The sequence below is a fragment of the Rhinolophus hipposideros genome (genome assembly GCF_964194185.1).
Source record: "Rhinolophus hipposideros genome assembly, chromosome: 6".
Taxonomy (NCBI): Eukaryota; Metazoa; Chordata; class Mammalia; order Chiroptera; family Rhinolophidae; genus Rhinolophus; species Rhinolophus hipposideros.
The window spans coordinates 85,090,053-85,109,270 of NC_138052.1; the positions used below are offsets into that span (position 1 = coordinate 85,090,053).

At 45.9% G+C, this 19,218-nt stretch overlaps 2 protein-coding genes across 3 annotated transcripts in view; both read right to left on the reverse strand.

Annotated features, from left to right (window-relative positions):
* Nucleotides 1–11,866, reverse strand: part of NHEJ1 (non-homologous end joining factor 1) — a 56,035-nt gene extending 44,169 nt beyond the window's left edge. Inside the window, exons 1-5 of the mRNA XM_081050901.1 lie at nt 11,764–11,866; nt 9,735–9,959; nt 9,089–9,301; nt 1,728–1,866; nt 1,063–1,121 (exon numbers count right to left, since the gene is read on the reverse strand). Coding sequence (XP_080907027.1) covers nt 1,063–1,121; nt 1,728–1,866; nt 9,089–9,301; nt 9,735–9,911 — 588 coding nt within the window. The 5' untranslated portion in view covers nt 9,912–9,959; nt 11,764–11,866. The remainder of the gene's footprint in view (nt 1–1,062; nt 1,122–1,727; nt 1,867–9,088; nt 9,302–9,734; nt 9,960–11,763) is intronic.
* A 320-nt stretch (nt 11,867–12,186) lies between these two features.
* SLC23A3 (solute carrier family 23 member 3) lies at nt 12,187–19,178 on the reverse strand. Of its 2 annotated transcripts, none has more exons than XM_081050902.1 (12): nt 18,966–19,178; nt 18,670–18,827; nt 18,455–18,552; nt 18,171–18,244; nt 17,789–17,970; nt 17,343–17,466; nt 17,076–17,190; nt 15,924–16,177; nt 15,180–15,285; nt 14,719–14,886; nt 13,591–13,686; nt 12,187–13,498 (listed from the first exon to the last, which is right to left on the reverse strand). In XM_081050902.1, exons 1-12 carry the CDS (start codon nt 19,128–19,130, stop codon nt 13,206–13,208), a joined length of 1,833 nt encoding a protein of 610 aa, XP_080907028.1. In that variant the 5' UTR covers nt 19,131–19,178; the 3' UTR covers nt 12,187–13,205. The 2 variants fall into 2 exon arrangements, with proteins under 2 accessions (XP_080907028.1, XP_080907029.1); XM_081050903.1 differs by having other exon boundaries at nt 18,455–18,536; nt 18,966–19,159.
* Between the last annotated feature and the right edge of the window lie 40 nt (nt 19,179–19,218).

Sequence of the window (19,218 nt, forward strand, 5' to 3'; positions counted from 1 at the left end):
TTTACAAATTAGCCTAGAAGACAAGATAGAAATACGAATAATCTATACATAGCAATGCAGTAGCACCTCGGTTTTCGAACGTCTCCGTGGACGAACATTTCGGTTTACGAACACCGTAAACCCAGACATAGATGCTTTGGTTTTCAAGCACGCCTCGGAAGTCGAACATGTCACGCGGCTTCTGCTGAGTGCAAGATCCTGAGGCCCAGCTGTCGGCTGTTTTCGAATGTTTCAGAACTCGAACGGTCTTCCGGAACGGATTAAGTTTGAAAACCACTGTGTTATAATAGCATTATTTACCTACATAATAAAGTTCCAACTTGGGTAACACGTATAATTAGAAAATAGGGCAATAATTCTACTAAGGTACTAACTGTACAACCAACAAGTCCCAGAAGAGTTAGAGAAGGAGAAGATCAATATTGACTGGTATTATCAAAGGTCACTATTATTAATACTCCCCCTGTTTGGCATTTAACAGATGTTTCTTTTGGCCAAGCTCAATCCTTAGAAGGGAAACCTAGGCAGGAGCTTCTGACAGGCCACAATTATCTACTCCCCATTCATTCCTTTGCCAGTGCCCTTGTGTAAACACTGTGATTTTCCACAGCCTACTGTGCCCACAAGACAGTCCCCAGATGGTAGCCCTGCGCTTTTCACCTTCCTCTACCGTGGGATGTTGAAGGGCCTGGATAAGCAATAATGACTCGCCCCCATTCCACAGTCCAGACCTGTGATCAGATCTCAACAAGCAAAAATTTAGCAACTGGTTAACCAAGCTTTACAAGGTTAGAGAATACCGAATGAAATGTCTAGGTTTTCAACAAGATGTTTTGCAAATGTAAATCAACCCACTTTTGCCTTTTACGTTCTTCCCCATTTCCCCCATTTTCCCCATGTACACCTCAAGCTTTATCAGACTCAATAGGCAACTTTTTCAAAGAAAGGGCTTTCCAATCATGTAAGCAACCTAACACCCAAACACAAGTCACCACTCAGACATCTGGAAAGAGGAAGTAAAGCAAAACTGCACAAGGAGAAAGGAAATAACAAATACTCTACCTCTACCATAAATTGTTCTAAGAAGGAATTTTCTTCAAACGGCTCTGTCTTCAACCGACCTGTAATAAGAAGCGATACAGAAAAGAAATGAGTCTTAGGACGAGCTTCCTACTTGTGAGATGGAAAGGCAACAGAGCCCGGGATTTCTTGGAAAAGAGCACAAAGATACACTACCCAGAGGTACCTAGTCCAGTGGGAGAAGGGAAGACAGTCTGTGTGCAAACAGGAGGAGGAGAAGGTGATTAGTACCTAACAAATGACAGGTTCAGTGGCAGCATGTGCACTAAGAGATTTTCCTGAACAAAGACAAAGGTCAAACTAAATTTTAATTTTGAAGTTGGAGCTATGCAGCTTCTTTAAAGTCCCAACTTCATGATGACCCTCATACAGTTTGGGGTCTGGCCCCCAGTATAGCTACTAGCCCCTTTCCAAAGTCTTTCCTTGCCATTGCCTAAGGCATGTCTGGTCTCGGTTACAGCTTCTATTGGCCAGTTGAGCACCAGCCAGGTACTCGAGGGAAAGAGAAGTGTCACTAAGCATCAAGTCTCCAGTTTGGGTAAGTACCCAGCACCCGCCCTCTAATGCAAATGAGTCTCCCCTTTTCTGAGATACATTTGATTATCTGTACCATTCCCCACCCAACATCTCAAAAAATGTCCGCTCACCTCGGCTCAGTGTAGCTCCACTCTCCCGGTAGTCCTGGATCTCTAGATCTTTCATATGAAGCAAGGTTGCGAGATCCCTCACTTGGCACTGCAATGCCAGGCTCATGCCCATCAGAGGACGAATCAAATGTTGGGAGACCTTCCGTGGAAGAGATATCAATTAGCCAAAAGATATTTACAAAACGTTCCTTAATACTATATTAGGAACTAGACAAAGTACTGAAGATTAATGTTTTCATTGGAACTTCTGGTTTCACAGACAAGCAATCCATTTATGTGAATGTAAACACAAATATAAACATTAAATAAGTTTATTAAAGAAGTTCAAGGATTCTCTTTGTGGCAAAGATAAAAGGAGAAGAATAAAGGAGAATACTAGTGAATACATAACCTAGAGTTGTGATTAAAGAGAAGGATGTGAAACAGCTGATAAGAGGAAAGTGTTAACGCAATTCTCAGCAGAGACTGAGAGACAAAAGCAGAAGATCCAAGTAACGTTCAAGAAAGTAGGTGTGGCTACAACAGAGTATGCTAGCTTGAGTATAACAGAAGACAAAAATCCACAGGAAGTAGAGAGATTTCAAAGTCAAATCAGACCCAGACACTAGTGAAGCGCTATTTCAGGGCTGATGATAGTCCTGAATGAGCCCTGAGTTTCAAGTGTTCCCCAAAATGTAACAGAAGCAAAGCAGTCACCAAGAGACGAGCCTAGGAAGGACTAAACCACCCACACACACCTTGCTCTTAACAAAACGTAAGCAGGTCGCAAGCATAGCTGTACTGCAATGCAGCTATGATGCTCTCATACGACCATGTGCAGCTCTACAAAATAATAATTTCATTCTCCTACGCAAGGTGCCCATTAGCCTTCTTCAAAAGATGAAAGCCTTAGCCAAAGAAAATAACTGAAATCAATAATCTACTTGTGGCTCGGGATGTTATCAGTGTTTCTTTCCCTTCCTCCAAGCAGATGAGCTGAAGGAGGCACTAAGAAGAAATGCCCTAGACCAGAGGTCAGCAAACTTTTTCTGTAAGGGCCAGAGAGTCAATATTTTCGGTTCTGTGGCCCATACAGGCCCTGTCGCAATACTCAACTCTGCTGTTGTAGCATGAAAGCAGCCATAGACAACATGTAATAAAAGAGAGTGGCTGGGTTCCAATAAAACTTGACAAAAATAGGCACCAAGCCAGAGTTGGCCTGCTGGCCATAGTACACCAATCCCGGCTCTAAATTTAAAAGGGAGAACTGTTAGACAAGATACCCCACAGAGGCTTGAAACGAGGGAATGGTACTGGTACCCACAAGATGTGCAAGCCAGGCTCATCTCAATCAGGATCAGAAGTCTGAACTCTTTAGACTTTTGTGTTTTCATCTTCCACTAATTTTCTGGTAAAAATACTGCTAAAAACTCCAATTGTATTGTGGCTCAAACAGAAAGGAAAAGACTTTTTCCCACATTTCTCTAATGTAGGGGGAAGAGACGAGGGGTTAGTGGCAGCAGCTTTTGTACCAGCACCAGGACCAAAATGCAGGAGTACTGGAGCAAAGTGAAAGGCCAGAAATCAAGTGCAGCTCTATATACCAGTCACTTCTTTCCATCACACAGCACATCCCAACCTGGTACTGTCTCCCAGCTCAGGTACTTCATATGAGCATAAGCCTCCAGGAAGGACTGTTTAGAATGTGGCAGAAACGCTGCTTTGGGAAAATTTATCTGCTCTAGACCCAACCTTCTTTCCTAGGAATTGTTTTTGGTAACTTTGGCTCTGTTTAAGGTAGATCAGGAGGAAAAAGAGGTGAATACGTGTATCAAAGCAAGTCAATGTTGGGTGGGTTGAAAGTAATTGTACTTACTAACCAAGCAGTATCACCATCCGTTCTCAAATAATGGAAACTCCTAAAGGTAATTAACCAGTCTCTCTAGGAGGGCCCCTTAATAGCAATTTCTTTGAGTAGTAGTCAATATAACAACACAAAACATGATTAAAAACAGTTTTGAATCAATGCCATGTCTGATTTAATATGGTAATGCCATACCAGGCACCTGAAATTATCTATCGGACTCCAATGTCTACAGAGCAAAGAGGAAAAAAAAAAGCTTTTTATCAGTAAATATTTTAACTTCTAAAATATTTCATAGGATTGGGTTACATCACTCTGAATCACGGGGGGATAACTCACTTCAAAGTTACATGCACACTAACTTAGATCAGTTAATTAGAACAAGGCATTGTGGCTGAAGGAATGGATTTCAAAGCAAATCCACAGACACTAACAAGGAAAAATCTTGAAGTGCTTTAGGAAGTCAGGGACACACCCACCCCACCCCCACTTCATTTACAGACAGCAGTATATGAAGAGAAGCAGTTCAACAAGTCAATTCAACAAATACCTACTGTGTGCCTAATGCATGCTCTGACCCTACAAGGCCTCTGTCCTCAAAGAGCTCAAGAGTTAAGGTCAGGAAGTGTAGTGGACATAGAAGGAGTTGGCAGTCTTCTCCAGAGGAAAAGCTATTTATAATTTCCTGCAATGTCTTCAGATTTCCCATAGGTCATAGGCAGGAGAGCAGAATGGGAGTTATCGATCCCAAGAGTAACAGGCTGGGTAATAAGAGACCTAGATTCTAGTCCTGGCTCTGACAGAACCTAGATGTAAAAATGGCTAGTCCCAACTACTCTCATGGTCCTAATCTTTTCTAAAAAGAAAAATTATGGCATTGGAGTTTTTGGTCTCACATGTCCACTGTAATGCTAAGAGTAAGTAATATTACATACGTAATCCTTACATATTTTATCCTTACAACTCCACAAGAAGGTTGTGATTGGTATCTCCATTTCATAGATGAAGAAACCGAGCCTCATAAAAATTCAGTAACTTATCCCAGGCAATATAAGTAGTTAAAGTGGTGGAGCTGGGTTACAAATTCAGGTCTGCTGGTTCCAAAGCCTGTGCTCTTTGTTCTTTCTACCACAAAAAAAAAAACACCACCACCAAAAAAACACCTTTGCATGTTAGTCCTAGGAATTATAAAATTGCCAAAGAGGTGACAAATTTGGAAGTTAAAATATGGACTATCAAGAATTACATTAGAAAAAATATATAACAACAAAAAGAATAACATTAGATACAGAAAGAACACACAGTGAGAAGGGAGGAGGAGAGGTTGGTCAGAAATGGAAATGGGCTCAGTGTTAGAAAGCAGAGAGCCAAAGCTCTACATATTCCATAATATCTTGCAGAGACTTAAGAACTATTAAATTATTAATGTGAATACACTATGTTGTAGAGGGTGCAAGGAAACAGGTTCTCTCCTACTCTTCTGTATGACTAGTAAGAATTAAGCTGCATAATCTCTCTGGAAGACAATTTGGCATTATGGTAGCGAGATTAAAGAGGCAAATATTCCTTGATTCAGCTTTTCCATTTCTGGCAAGTAGAAAAAGTAAATACAAGGATATTTACTACCTATAATAACAAAAGAATGGAAACAACTTAAGTATCTACTAGTGGCATATCAATTAACGTGCTGATATATTCATTAAATAAAACACTACGCTGCCATTAAAAAATATTAAAGCAGGTCTTCTAAATGCATTGCTATGAATGATTTCTAAGTTCTATTAGGTTGGTGCAAAAGTATTTGCAGTTTCTGCAATTATTTTTAACCTTTTAAACCGCAATTACTTTTGCACCAACCTAATATAATTAAGTGAAAAAAAAGCAAGGTACTGAACAGAATGAATAGTGTGCTGCCATTTGTGAAGATACATACCTATGTATGTATATATCAGATATGTATTTGATTACATGGTTTTATATATATATATATATATATATATATATATATATATATTCATACATCTATACATACCTAAATATAGCTTTCTTTAAGAATTTGCAAGAAGCTGATATCAGAAGTTGCTTTAGAGAAGGAAAATGAGGGACTGGAAAAAGGGAGTACAAAGAAGATATATTTTTTTACTATATACCCTTAAATGTTGTCTGCAATGTTTCCCTTTGGCATGACTTACTCATTCAAAAAAATTTAAATAAAAACTATCACAAGAATGAGTAACAAACAAAAATTATGACTATGTGACCTCACAGACTCACACACAAGACTGAAATAGTATCCGCCTACGTCCTCGCCAGTGTCCACCAGCTCTAGCTTTTTCCCTATAAAGCTTCCTCAGGTTCAGTGATTTCCCTAGGATGGCATTCTTCGTCTTCTTGTAAAACTAAATATTTTATTTTACCTTAAAGCATAATTGTTCATAAGTTGCTCAATGCTCACTTTTGCCCACAGCCAACCAAGACTCATTCCGCACTAAACACTGTTGCTTCTTGTCTTACTGCAGCTCTTCAATTAGAAGAATTTAACTAGAATAGCTAGTTTTTTCTTTACACGTTATTTTCAGTTGTAATATCGTTATACAATTGTTCTTTACTATATTCTTTTGAAAGAAAAAACTATTAGAGCCCATCAGCCTCTAAAGAGAACTGCCTCTCCAATCACTCTATTCTGAGTTGCTAGGACTGTGTCATGCAAAATTAGACCAGCTGTCACTTGGGCTTCCCAAAGGTGGCCCAAATGTGGTGGTCCCAGAACAAGCATTATTGAGGGAACATTGCCCTCTGGTGTTACTTAGAAAAAATTACAGGGGTTTTGAACAAAATTAATTTCTCTATGTAAAGCAGGATGGAAAATTTCATAAGAAATTTAATTAAAATCAATATGAGTGACTATTATCCACTAGGCACTGTCAATGGGCCTCAGAAACTCAGAAATGAATGAGATGTAGTTCTCCAAGCGCTCAATCTAGCTTTCCTGGGTTCCAGATCAAAAAATAAACACCAGAGAACAGTTTCTCAAAAAGCACTTTGTTCAATTCACTCTATTGATGCCAAAGCACCACATCACCTCTAGGAGACTAAAGAAGGGAGATAGGAAATGATGCCCACTTGTCACATCTCTGAGGTGATGGTAAATCTACCCCCTTAGGCCTTGTGTAGAAGACCCCTTTCTCTAATGCAACTCACTGAAAACAGCTCTGTTTACCTAGAAGCGTGGAAGGGACCAGCAGCAGTGATTCCTACAAACTAATTCTTAATGTCCATTCTTAACTCACTAATTTCTAATAAAAGCTCTTCGGGCCTGGAAGGCTCCAAGTAAGCATAGGACAGTATCCTCCGAGTCCCTGAAAATGGGCTCTCAAATCAGACCTATCTGCAAGTCAAATGCCAGTTCATTCATTTGTAAGCTGATGACTTTGGAAAAATTACCTTCAATATCAGTTTCCTACTCTGAAAAACTGGGAAAATAATACTTATCTTGCAGGACAGTTGTAAGGATTAAATGACGAAATAATGTTCAGAAAGGTACGTAATACTGGTACATACTCTACCCTGCAACCAGAGTGATCTTGATAAATTACAAGTTGGATCATGTTAAAACCCTGCTTAAAGTTTTTCAATGAATCCCTCTTGCCTTTGGGATAAAATCCAAACTCATTATAATCCTTCAAGATCTGTCCACTGCCTACTTCATTTCTCTCAACTCCTTGCAGTCACAAAGTTCCCCCAATTAGTTCCTACTAATCTTCAAAACTCAGCTCAGAAACTATCATATAGTATACATACGAGGTCAGACAATTAAGTTTGTGAACTCATCCTAGAAAAAGTGCTACATACCTCTGCTGAATATCACTGTGGTCACCTTCAAAGTACTCCACTTGGGAACCTACGCACTGACGCCAGTGCCTAGTCCACCCCTCAAAGAAATTTTGGAACTTTTTCTGGAATGGCCATCAGACCTGTCATCATATTACCCTTGATGCCCTGAATGTCATCAAAGTGTCTTCCTTTCAATATTTCCTTTATCTTCTGGTAAAGAAAAAAGTCATTGGGGGCCTGATCAGGTGAGCAGGGAGGGTGCTCCTATACAGTTATTTGTTTACTGGCTGAAAACTCCCTCACAGACAGTGCCGTGTGAGCTGGTGCACTGTCGTGATGCAAGAGCCATGAATTGCTGGCGAAAGGTTCAGGTTGTCTAACTTTTTCACGCAGCCTTTTCAGCACTTCCAAATGGTAAACTTAGTTAACTATTTGTCCTGTTGGTACAAATTCATAATGAATGGTTATAAATGATACAAATAGTACAAATTCATAATGAATAATCTGATATCAAAAAAAGGTTAGCAACATCGTTGCGACAAGTTCACAAACTTAATTGACCTAGTATGTACACGACGAAATGTGATCAAAAACTATGGTGAATGTTTAAATAAAAATAATTTATTACAGTAAAAGACACATTGCCATAATCCCCCTCAATACACTCCCCCTCACTTTCAACACACTTATCCCATCATTCTTGCCACTTTCTGAAGCATTTCTGGAAGTCCTCTTTCATGAGTGTCTTTTGTTGCACTGTTGTGGCTGCCTCGATGTCCTGAATCATTTCAAAACGTTTACCTTTCATGGTCATTTTGACTTTGTGGAAGAGCCAGAAGTCGCACAGTGCCAGATCCAGTGAATAAGGTGGATGAGGACACATCGTAATGTTTTCATTTGATAGAAATTGCCAAAACAAAAGCAATGTGTGACATGGAGCGTTGTCATGATAGAGGATCATTTACTGCACACTTTAAAACTCACCTTCTCTCAACCGTAGCTCACACCCGACTGACTGCACTGAACAAGTTGAAACTTGTCACACACTGTTACTAAGGTTCGATGCGCTGCTTCCCGTATTAAAGACCCCTGCCTTTCCATTGGATGGCACTGGGCAGCAGCATTCACCGTATTTTTTTTATCACACCGTATATTTATCACACCAATAGGGAGTTCTTAGCAGCTGTAGCCATACCCATGGCTGCTTCAACATATACATATATAACATATATGTACACACACACACACACACACACACATAATGGTTTTTTAGATCCTCAATCTTCCTGGATTTACCTCAATCAAATAATTTACCATACTTTATCCTGTTTCCCATCTTCTCACTCTGTTTCCTATCTGTCTTCTCACTAGATTATGAACTCCAGGAACAGGCTATGTTGTTTTAGATCTGGACACCCAACAACTGGCCCATAGTAGATACTTAATAAATGTTGAACAAATAAAGTAATAAATAAAGACACCCAACAAAGCATGTAGAACTCTGCTCCCTTTGCAAGGAAAGGATGTACCATCAAGAATCCTTTTGCCTTCTGTCTAGTCAAGGAAAGTTTTCTAACTGGACAATTTTAAATGGAGTTTACAAAAAAAAATAAGAGCACCTAAAAACTTCATCTCAAAGCAGCTGGCAGTCCCCTCCCCTACCCCATATTTGAATTGCACTTACCAGGGAAGGACTGGCCAGGATGCAGTGGAAATTCCAATAGAAGGGGAGACCGGAGAGTTCACTCCGCACCCGTAGTATCAGTGCCTCTGCCACGTGATCACAGGAGAAGGTCGCTTTGCCAGGGCAAGCGATGTCGTTAAACAGTGGGCGAAGCAGATCATCCAAATGACAGAGAAAGGCCTCAGGGGGAGCAGTCAGGCGCTTGTTCAGCTCCTAAAAAGACAGCAGAAGTACAGAGCGAGGGTGCTAAAAGGAAACTGCCTCCTTCATAAGTAACAGCCAAGGAAAACTCCGGTGAACATAAAGACAGTGGGCATGAGAGAAAGGGAAGGAAAGAACAACATCAGAACAGAAAAGAACAAAAAGAGAGATCAACTGGCCTAGTTCACAGTTCTGCTTTTACTGTATGCAGTATAGAAACTAACACACACACACACACACACACACACACACACAAAACTATATGGGAAGATCCCAGGGCAGTAGGTAAAAGTGCAGGACATTAATTGGAATTGTCCCAACCTGATTCAACCTTCCTTGGCAGCTGACAGGTCAGCAAGCTGGTTGATGTTAATGTCCCCAGAACTCCACGAGGAAAGACATTCTATCCACTACCACCCACAGTAGTACTTCTCTTCACACTTACCTTGGCTCGCTGGCTGACCACACTAGTGTCCACCTGTTCGTGCCACACTCCTTGAAGATCTGAAATCAGCAAGGCATACCCCTGCTTGGTGATATAAGCCTTGGCCAACAGGGAGTTCTTGTCAAGCTGTAGCCATGCCCATGGCTTCTTCAACAGGCCTTGCTCCAGTTCCTCCATTTGTAGGAGAGTCTTAATTTTAGCAAAGCATCCTTGGGTACCACAGGCCTGTGGGGAGGGGGTGTACCACCAAACAGTTCTATATCAAATAAATTTGTGAAAATCCTCCCTAATAAAATAGAAGGCATGGATTTACACTCTCCCCACTCACCCTTACCCCTTACCCACCCCACCTCCCCACCCCAGTATATAACTAACTGAGGACCAATCTTAGTACCTCTCAGCCACGAAAAATCTATTGAAAAAATTAATATAAGACCAGGTCTTATTTTAATATAATGTAAGACCGGGTCTTTGATATAATATAGTAATATAACATATTATATAATATAATCCCAGGTCTAATATAATACTGGGTCTTATATTCATTTTTGGTCCAAAAGACACATTAGAGCTGATGATCTGGCTAGGTCTTATTTTCGGGGAAACACAGTAGTAGATGCTCATTAACTATGGCTACTAGACAGGAAGTTTGATTTTTCCTGTGGGTTTAAAAAAGGGGGGGCGTGTTATAATTTCCTTCATTATTTCAGTCTATAAATACAAAGTGAAGTGGGAGGCATCTTAAAATACAAAGAAAATTCCTTGGATTTCATTAACAAGGTTAACATGGCTTGTTCCTCCAGTCATTTCCATCTCAGTCTAAGCTATTGGTCTTCCAACCACAACCTAGTTTTTGAAGCGTGGCTTTGTAACATAATTTAACTTGTACAGTCACTAGACTGGTGAAATTTAAATAGATGTGATTTTTATTTGCAGCCGCCTCAAAACCTTATGTTTGGAGAATGACACTTCAGTCACATTTCCCACGTGTTGTTCCTACGGGGAAGAGAAGATCTTGGAAGGATTAAGCTAGTCCTCACTGGACCAGAGTTCCACATTGCCAAAGGTCGCAAACGCAAGTGAAGTCAAGTCGCCAAGTCCTTCTCTCCCTAATAAGCACTCACCAGTGTGCACTCAGAGTCACCCAAATCATGTCATCTTAGCCCGTCACTTCGGAAAGCCCGGAAGCTCAGGACCCTCAAACTGTATGGTTTCTGTTTCGTTTGGGGAGTGGGACAGTTGAAAATGTGGCCAGGGTCAACATGCCCCATGAAAAGGTCTGAGACATTCAGCACCAGACTGGGGGTTAGCTGCTCCCATCTCACGCATCCGGGTCTAGGCCCGTCTGTCCCACCTCCTTCTTTTTTCATTCAACACTGCCTTTAATCTTCACGTTAACCAGATTCACCCGTTTATTATTCCTGAATGAAGTCGGGGAGCACCGAGGGCAGCGGGTGGGGTCGTCTAGGAAGCGCGGTCTACATTAAGCCCCGCCCCTCGGCGGTGACAGCCTCTCCGCGCAGTTCCTCCGCCATCCTGCAGAGGGCAGCAAGGCCCTAGCCACCCTCTGAGCCGGGTGGCATCCCGTCCCTCCAGGAGGGGACGAACCTTCGCTCCCTTTACACAACCCCGTCCCAGGAGCCTGGCGTCCAGTTGCCATCCGCCCTTGCTAAAGGGCCTTCGCGAACCACCTTTCCACTCCTACAGCACCGGTGGCACTGAGACAAGGCTCGGGACCCCGGAGGGGCGCGTCGGGTAACAAAGCCGACACGCGGCGGCTGCGTCACACCAATCGGCCGGCCGAGGAGCAGCCTCACAGACCCCGCCTCGCTGCCGGGAGGAGGGTTGCGCACGCGCGGCCCCCGCAGCCCCGCCCAGCCCGGGAGGTCGGCCCCGGATCGCCGGCCGCTCGCGAGTCCCTTCTGAGAGTGAGCTCCTGTGCCGGCGCCAAACTGCAGGACCCGAGCAGCCCCTCGCCGCCCCGCCCTGGCCCAGCCTTCGGCCCCGATTCGAGCCCGACCCCACCTACCGTGAGCGGCTGCGACAGCTCCCACCCTCTCGGCAGCAGGCCCACGCGCTCGACCGCGCAAACCGAAAGGCCTAAAGTAGAGGCACCCCCCACACCTCCCCGGGAAGGCGGGGCCTTGGGAAACAGGGGCGGAGCCCGGACCTGACGTGGGCGGGGCATCTGAGCTGATTAAAGGAGCGCTCCGAACTGGAGGACCACGGCGACCCCAACAGCAAGAAGAAAGGGTGGACGACCCGCTGGTAGAGAGGTGGGGGCGCAACGGCGCTCTTTAGAGTCTCCCTGGCAGAGTGGAAAGAATGCCGGAGGAGGTGCAGGAGAGGGGTCCCCCATATTTGGACTTGTCGGTAAATGTCACTTTCCCTCCCTCCCCTACCTGTCCAACCACATATACACAGAAGGTGCCAAAAATCTATATACACATATTAAGAAAGGAAAACTATATTAAAGTTGTAATACTCAACATACACCGATAAAAGATGAATACAAGTAACGTTTAACTTGCGCAATTATAAGAGGTGTTCAAAGTGGTTACCATCAGTGTCCAGACACTTCCGAGAACGGCAAACTGGTACTGCTTGAGCAATGTTGAGTATCCTTTTTTTTTTTGGCATCCCCGGTATATAAAATGAGAGGGTTGAATTTCACTAGATAATCTCTCCAGCCCTCACCACTCAAGTTGTTTGAAAGATGAGTCTCCCAGGCATAAATCCCGTGGTTTAACCTCATCCTTAACCTCGCCTGTCTCATTTCTCCATCCACTCCCATAATTATGCTCCATCACCACTGAGAAGCTTGAAATCCCTCAACTCATCTTGTACTTTGTACAACCTATGATTTTCCTTGAGTTGGATACCTGAGCCTGAAAAATTCTCCCCATCCATTTTCCACAAAAATTTTCCTCTGGCCAAGGCCAGGCCCAGTGCTGCTTCTTTCATAAAGCAGCTACTCCCAGTCAGAATTGTTTCTTCCTCTTTGCTCCCATGGCATTGTTTTAATCTTTATTATGGACTACCTTCTGCTTTGGATTTTAGTTAGGAATTACATAAATCTCTTTAAACCGTAATTGCCTTGAGAGGGCAGGTACCCTGTCTTATCCATATCTGTAGTTCCAGGATCTTGCACACGAGACGTGCTCAGTAAATATTTAAATGAATGCTAGTGTTCAAATATATAGTTCACGGGCAAAATCTCATTTATTCATTCATGGCCCACTAAACCATAGCCCCTGTTCTGGAACAGTTAGGCCTAATTAAGAGAAGGAAAGCAACACACCTATTGGGAAATGAGACCTTTAGGTGGGTCCATTTTACACACACACACACACACACACACACACACACACACACCCTCTCCCTAGGAGAAAATAGAACCTGGGAGCTGACTCTCCAGCAAACTAGGAGATAGGGCTAAACTAACCAGGGCAGAAGTAGGAATTCTGGTAATCACTGGGACCTAAGTTCTTCTCTGCTAGACCCGGGGTACTGTTCCCCCAAACCAGGCAGTAAGTCGACTGTCTCTCCTGGTTCAATGGGCCCTCCTTCCTCATTCCCAGGGTCTTCAGGCAGTGGGCAGAGGCAACGGAGCGGTTGGGGAATGCAGAAGTACAGGTTCTGGATGGGGAAAGGGAGCCCATATTCTTGAGCAGCCTTCTCCCTGGACTTCTGAGGCATCCGAGCCTCTTGGGCAGGGAAAGGAGATGGCAGCCCTTGACCTAGGCCTCGCTCAAGCTGTGTGCCTGCAAAAGAGGTTGGTCAGGCCATTGTCCAACCCAGGGAGTGATGACTTCCTGGCCATTCCCCAATCTGCTGGGGCCTAGCCTCAACTTACCAGGAATGGTGTTCTCTAGGAGGAAGCCCAAGAGTCCCGCCAGGAAGATGGGCTCCATGAGCAGTGAATGAAGTAACACATCCACGGGGCTCCAGCCTATAGGGGGTTGGGGCCAGGCAGGAAGGGAACTCTGATCCTATGCAATGCCAAGGAGTCTTTTACCTCCAGACCTAAACCTACGTCTTGGACTAAGGACAGATCTTTCTGAATTGTTCCATCCCCTTTGTCCTTTGTCCCTCTATTCTCCATTTCCCACACCCAGGCCCTTCCCACAGAATCCCTGCTCAATACTCTATCTTCTGAGCATCCATATGCCCCCCAGATATGTTTTGATAGTTCTAGGCTCCCTGTCTCTGGAAAGTTTGGTACTAAAAGCCCTAACCTTATTTCCCACTTACCTTCTGTGCTATTGCCTAGGTTTCTCAACCTCAATACTACTAACATTTTAAACCAAATAATTCTTTGAGGGGGGGCTGTACCGTGCATTGTAGAATGTTTAGCAGCATCCCTCTACCCACTACATGCCAGTCCCCCCTAGGCTCCCACTACATACCAATTCCCCTCCCCTGTTTGTAATAGCCAAAAATGTCTCCAGATATTGCCAAACATTCCTTGTGGAGCAAAATCATTCTCAGTGGAGAGCCACTATTTGCCAAGCTGAGCTAACAAACTAAACTATTATATTTGTTGCTCCCAGGACATCCACTATGACTTCCTCCTTCTACGTCTTTGTTTATGATGGTTCCTCCACCAGGAATGACCTCACAAAATGGGTTTAAATCTTACCATCCTCCAAGACTAGCTCAATGTTACTTTCACCATAAAACTTACCTGGATCTTCTCAAATAGAAGACATCCATCTCTCTCACCATTGAGCAGCACAGCTCTTTAGTTGAACCTTTCCTGTTATGTGCCTTTTACTCTTTTACTGCACTGTAACATCTGGAGGCAACTTTGTATCCCAAGGGACTAGCATGGTGCTCAGTAAATACTTGCTAAACAAATGGAGGAACTATTTATAGCAAGGCCCAGAGAAGGTGTGGGGCCTGGAGTCTAGAGAGCCTGAAGCCTGAAGCCCTTGCTTTCCTGCCACTGAGTAACCCCTTTCTCCCTCTCCACTCCTCCCACCTGTGCTGAGCAGGACCGGGGCTTCCCGAAGCCATCTTGGCAGCAGCAGGGCCATGAAGATGGAAAAGCCAACAATGAAGACATTCCGCCCAGAGTCAATGTCAGCCAAGTGGAAGTTGGAGAATCCAGTAGACAGAACCACAGCCTGGGTCACCCCCAGCACCCCACCTGTCTCGTATGGAAGTAATCAAAGGGTTTGAGAGAGGGCTGGCATAGCAGAGAGCATTGCAGGGCAGGGCAGGTTGTGATAGAGATGACCAAAGGCTTGTTTCTGATTCGGCCAGAAGTCCAATCAAGGGCTTCTCTTCAGCTAAGAAAATGAGGGCCGCTGACACACAATCATATCTGTATATCAGGGAGGCTAGTCAGAAAGAAAGGGTACCAGCCCCAAGCAACCAGTTGGGCCACACTGGAGTGGGGTGTACTGGTTCAATCCCAGTCCTGCTGATACACGCACTCACCAAGCACAGGCAGCGGGATGGTGGTGAGAAGCTGGGCCAGCCTTGGGGAGAGCCCAAGCCCCATGCAGAGCAGCCCCACCAAGTGGGCCACTCGCCGAGATCCAGCCTACATGAAGAGAAGACACTAGAAAACACAGCCAGCTCCTCAACAGTTCAAGGTATTTGCTGGCCAGCCCCTTCTCACCATCTGGATCACAACTCAAATGTCACCCTTCCAAGAAGCATCCCTCAGCCCTCTATCTAAAGAGGCCTCCTTTACTCAACCACTGTCCCTCTACCCTGCTCTGTTTTCTTTTTCTTTTCTTTTTTTAATTTATTGGGGTGACAATTGTTAGTGAAATTACATAGATTTCAGGTGTACAATTCTGTATTACATCATCTATAAATCCCACTGCTCTGTTTTCTTAATCGCACTTTTCACACTGAGAAAACTTATTTATGTTTTTTGCTTAAATTGTCTGCCTCTCCCTCTCTGAAGTCCCCAGAACAGCAGGGACTTTGTCTGACTCCTTCTTCCCTGGAAGCCCAGCCCTGGTACAGTGCCTGAGACATGGAAGGAGTTCGGTATAGATCAGTGTCTTCCTCACACTTCTAGCCCCTTACCACTTCTAGGCACCTCCCTAAAAGAGATCACTTCTGCAAAGGGCCTGGCAGAGTGCTGGGCACAGCTGGCAGTCGGTCAGTGGGAGTTCCCTTCCCTCTCCTGCACCTGCAGCTCCCTCACCCACACCCCCATCCACATACCTGGATAAGACTCACTGTGCCCACATTGGGGAAGCTGGACGCCGTACCCATGGAGCTCCCCAACAACCCGGCCAGCACACTGCCCAGGCCCTCCAGGCCCAGCCCTCGACTGCAGGCATGTGGAGGTGGAGAAGGCAAATGCAGCAACCAGCCACACAGGGCGTAGCAGCCCAGGGAGCTGGCGGAGGCAGCCACAGCCATGGAGATGCCTGCAGCCAGAGCCCGGGGCGTCAGCAAGGGCCAGTCCCACTCAGCTGAGGAGGGAGAAAGAGGCACTTTGGGACCAGACTCAAGCCTGCAGCACCCCCCTGCCTCCAAATGCCTGTGCCAGAAGCATCCTGGAAGCCCAAATGTCTTTGAAGATAATGCTTTGGATAAAACCACCAAACCCTTAGGATAAAGACCATCCCTTTACCATGGCCTACAGGGTCCTGTTTGGTCGGATCCTTAGCTATCTCTCTCTAGCCTCGTCTCCCACCATATTTTGCCTCACTTCCTTCACTCCAGATACACTGGCCTTGTTTCAGGCCCTTGTACTTGTACTGCTGGCCACCACAGGGCCTTTGAATATGATCGACCTGGAATGCTCTTCTCTCTTCCTTCACCCAGTTACCGCCTACTCATCTCTCACATCTCAGCTCAACGATCACTTCCTCAAGAATACCTTTGCTGACCCCTCTTATAAAGGCAGACTCCCCATTATAAGCTCTCATCACACAGTGTACCTCCTCTTTGTTCCATTTACCACATGTCTGTCTTGTTGATCACTATGTCCCCTATCATGTGCCTAGCACATCATTGGCACTCACCAGACATTTATTAAATTGATGAATGAGCAAATTTCATATATAATGCTTCAGAAACAATCTTGATACATAGGTCACCGACTCCACTGGCTGTGGGGGTAGGTAACGTAAATGTGTACATGGGGTAATAGTACCAAGAGGGAGTGGTAAGGTTTGCAGACGTCTCTTAACACCAAATAAAACACCCGTGGTGGGCTGGCACTGCCCCTCAGACTAGCAATTTCTCCCCTGTGTGTTTTGAGAAAGCATAGGATTTAAGTCAGAAATGAAATTCTTTAAATCTTGAGTTCAAAGATACAGACGCCTTTATTTGAGTTAGAGGATGGAAGACTAGGAGAAAACCTACCGGGGTGAGGCAGCCAAAACCATGGTGGCTCCATGGAAGCAGACATCCCCCTGGGGATGACGCTGAGACCCAGAAGGGCAGAGACGATCCACACACAGGCCACTGGGACCAGCACCTGCGGGGCAAGACTGAGACAGAAAAGAACCCCTCCCCCAGGTCCTCCAGGGCCAGCCTTAGAGGGTGAACAGGAGCCAAAGGACGGTGCCGAGCAAGCGTTCTGTGCCGGCCCTCTTAACCTTCACTGCCCCTGCCCAGACCGCCACATACCGAGAGGAGTCGGAAGGTAGGAATATGAGTGCAGGTGAAAGAGGTTGCAGCCGGCCTCCGGGGGCATGGGGGTAACTGGCAGGAGCCCAGGTGCTGAGAGCAGACCACCATGAGCAGGATAAGCCTAGGAGACAGAAGGAGCTTTAGGAGCAAGAGGAAGCAGGCATCCTTAGGGTCATGATGGACGTGGGAGTGGCAGAATACCCTAAAAGGGGGTCCCAGAGAAGAAAGCCCCTGTGGACGGGGAAGGAAGTCACCTTGGGGGTCAGCAGGAGGCAGTGTGAAAGTCAGGGAGACCAAATAAATCCAGCAAAAGCACTGGATTCCAAATCCACAAAGCACGGTCCCTACTCAGCTGCTCAGTGCAGGAGAGCCAGCAACTGTGCCGACCCCCAGCCCCACACACCCCACTGGTCACCACCCCACGCCACTCAGGACTTACGTACAGCAAGGCCAGGCCCCAGTGCGTGGAGCAGAACAGGGCCACCTCCCTGTGGGCAGAGAGCCCCGCCACAACCAGGATGGGAGCCAGCACCAGGGGCCCACAGTGGGGGAGTATGTGGCCAGGAGTCCCCAAAAGCCCCAACGTGCCCTGCAGCAGCCCGGACACCACCACTGCCCCAGACACCTAGTGGAGAAGACGAGGGGACGGGGAGAAAACATTCTTCTAGATTGAGTTGACCTCAGCCTGGACTTCCTCACTAATTCCAGGGGTGGGTCCGTCCCCCACCCCCTTCCCCCAGAGCAGCTCAGTCCCTGTATAACGGAAACCAGAATCTCCCCAATGCCGACACGGCCTTAGTCCTGCTCCCACCCCCAGGAACTCACCTCTCGGAGAGAAGAGTTCCAGAGTTCCAAGCCGTGGCAACCGGGCTCCTCACACAGGTGCAGTATGAGAGAAGCTGGGGATATTGGAGGCATGGAGAGGAGACAGGTACGTGGAATGGAGACCCATTGCTCTGCAGTCCCAGCTGGTGCCTGCAAGAGCTCCAAGACCCCACAATGCCTTGCAGTCCCATCATTGCCCGTTCTCAATCCTGACCCACCTACACCTATAAGCTCAGACTGACACCCAACCCCACCCTCACGCCGTGCTCTTGCTCTGTACTCACAGTTTCCAGGTGTCTGGATGGCCACAGGTAGCTTCTGGCTGGTCAGCACCAGAGCAGGTACAAGGAACTCAAAGGATGGAGCCTGGACAAGAGGCAGCCTGTAGGCACAGCAGCCCCAGCAGGTCTAGAAACAGGTGGCAGCCAAAAGGACTCCCCAAGCTTCTCCTACCCATCCCCTGAGACCCTGTTCCCTCCCATTCGGGAGTTCCACTTACCTGCTGCCCATCCAAGTTTGCAGGGTGGTAGACACACCACATGAAAAGAGGCTGGAGGCCAGGAGCTGGGCAGGGGAGTAAGACAGTCCTCCTGGTGGGAGACTTCGAAACAGGAGCAGATGGGAGGCACAGAGCAGAGAACCCAGAACCAAGATATGCTGTAGGGAGAGGAATGAGACCGGTCCGCCTTCAGAAATAGGCAGGAATACTTATTTGTAGAGGGTTCCTCATGCCACACCTACTCCCCCAAACACCCCTTTCAGTCAGCACCAACTCCTGCACTTTCTGCCTCCTACCTGCAGAGCCAGAAGACAGCAGAGGCCCCAGGGAGGGGGCTCACATAGAGAGGCCCAAGAGTGGGAGGAAGGATTTTGGATAGCAGGTGGCTGTGGCAGGGGAGCCAAGGCATCCCGAAAGCCCACAGATCGGACTTGGATGGGATGGGTGTGTGATCGGCTCATGCTGTCCTGCCTTTTGTCTTGTGTTGACTGCCCTGGGCCAGAGTTAAGTAGAAAGAGTAAGAGGTCAGAGTTTGGGTGAAGTTTAGCT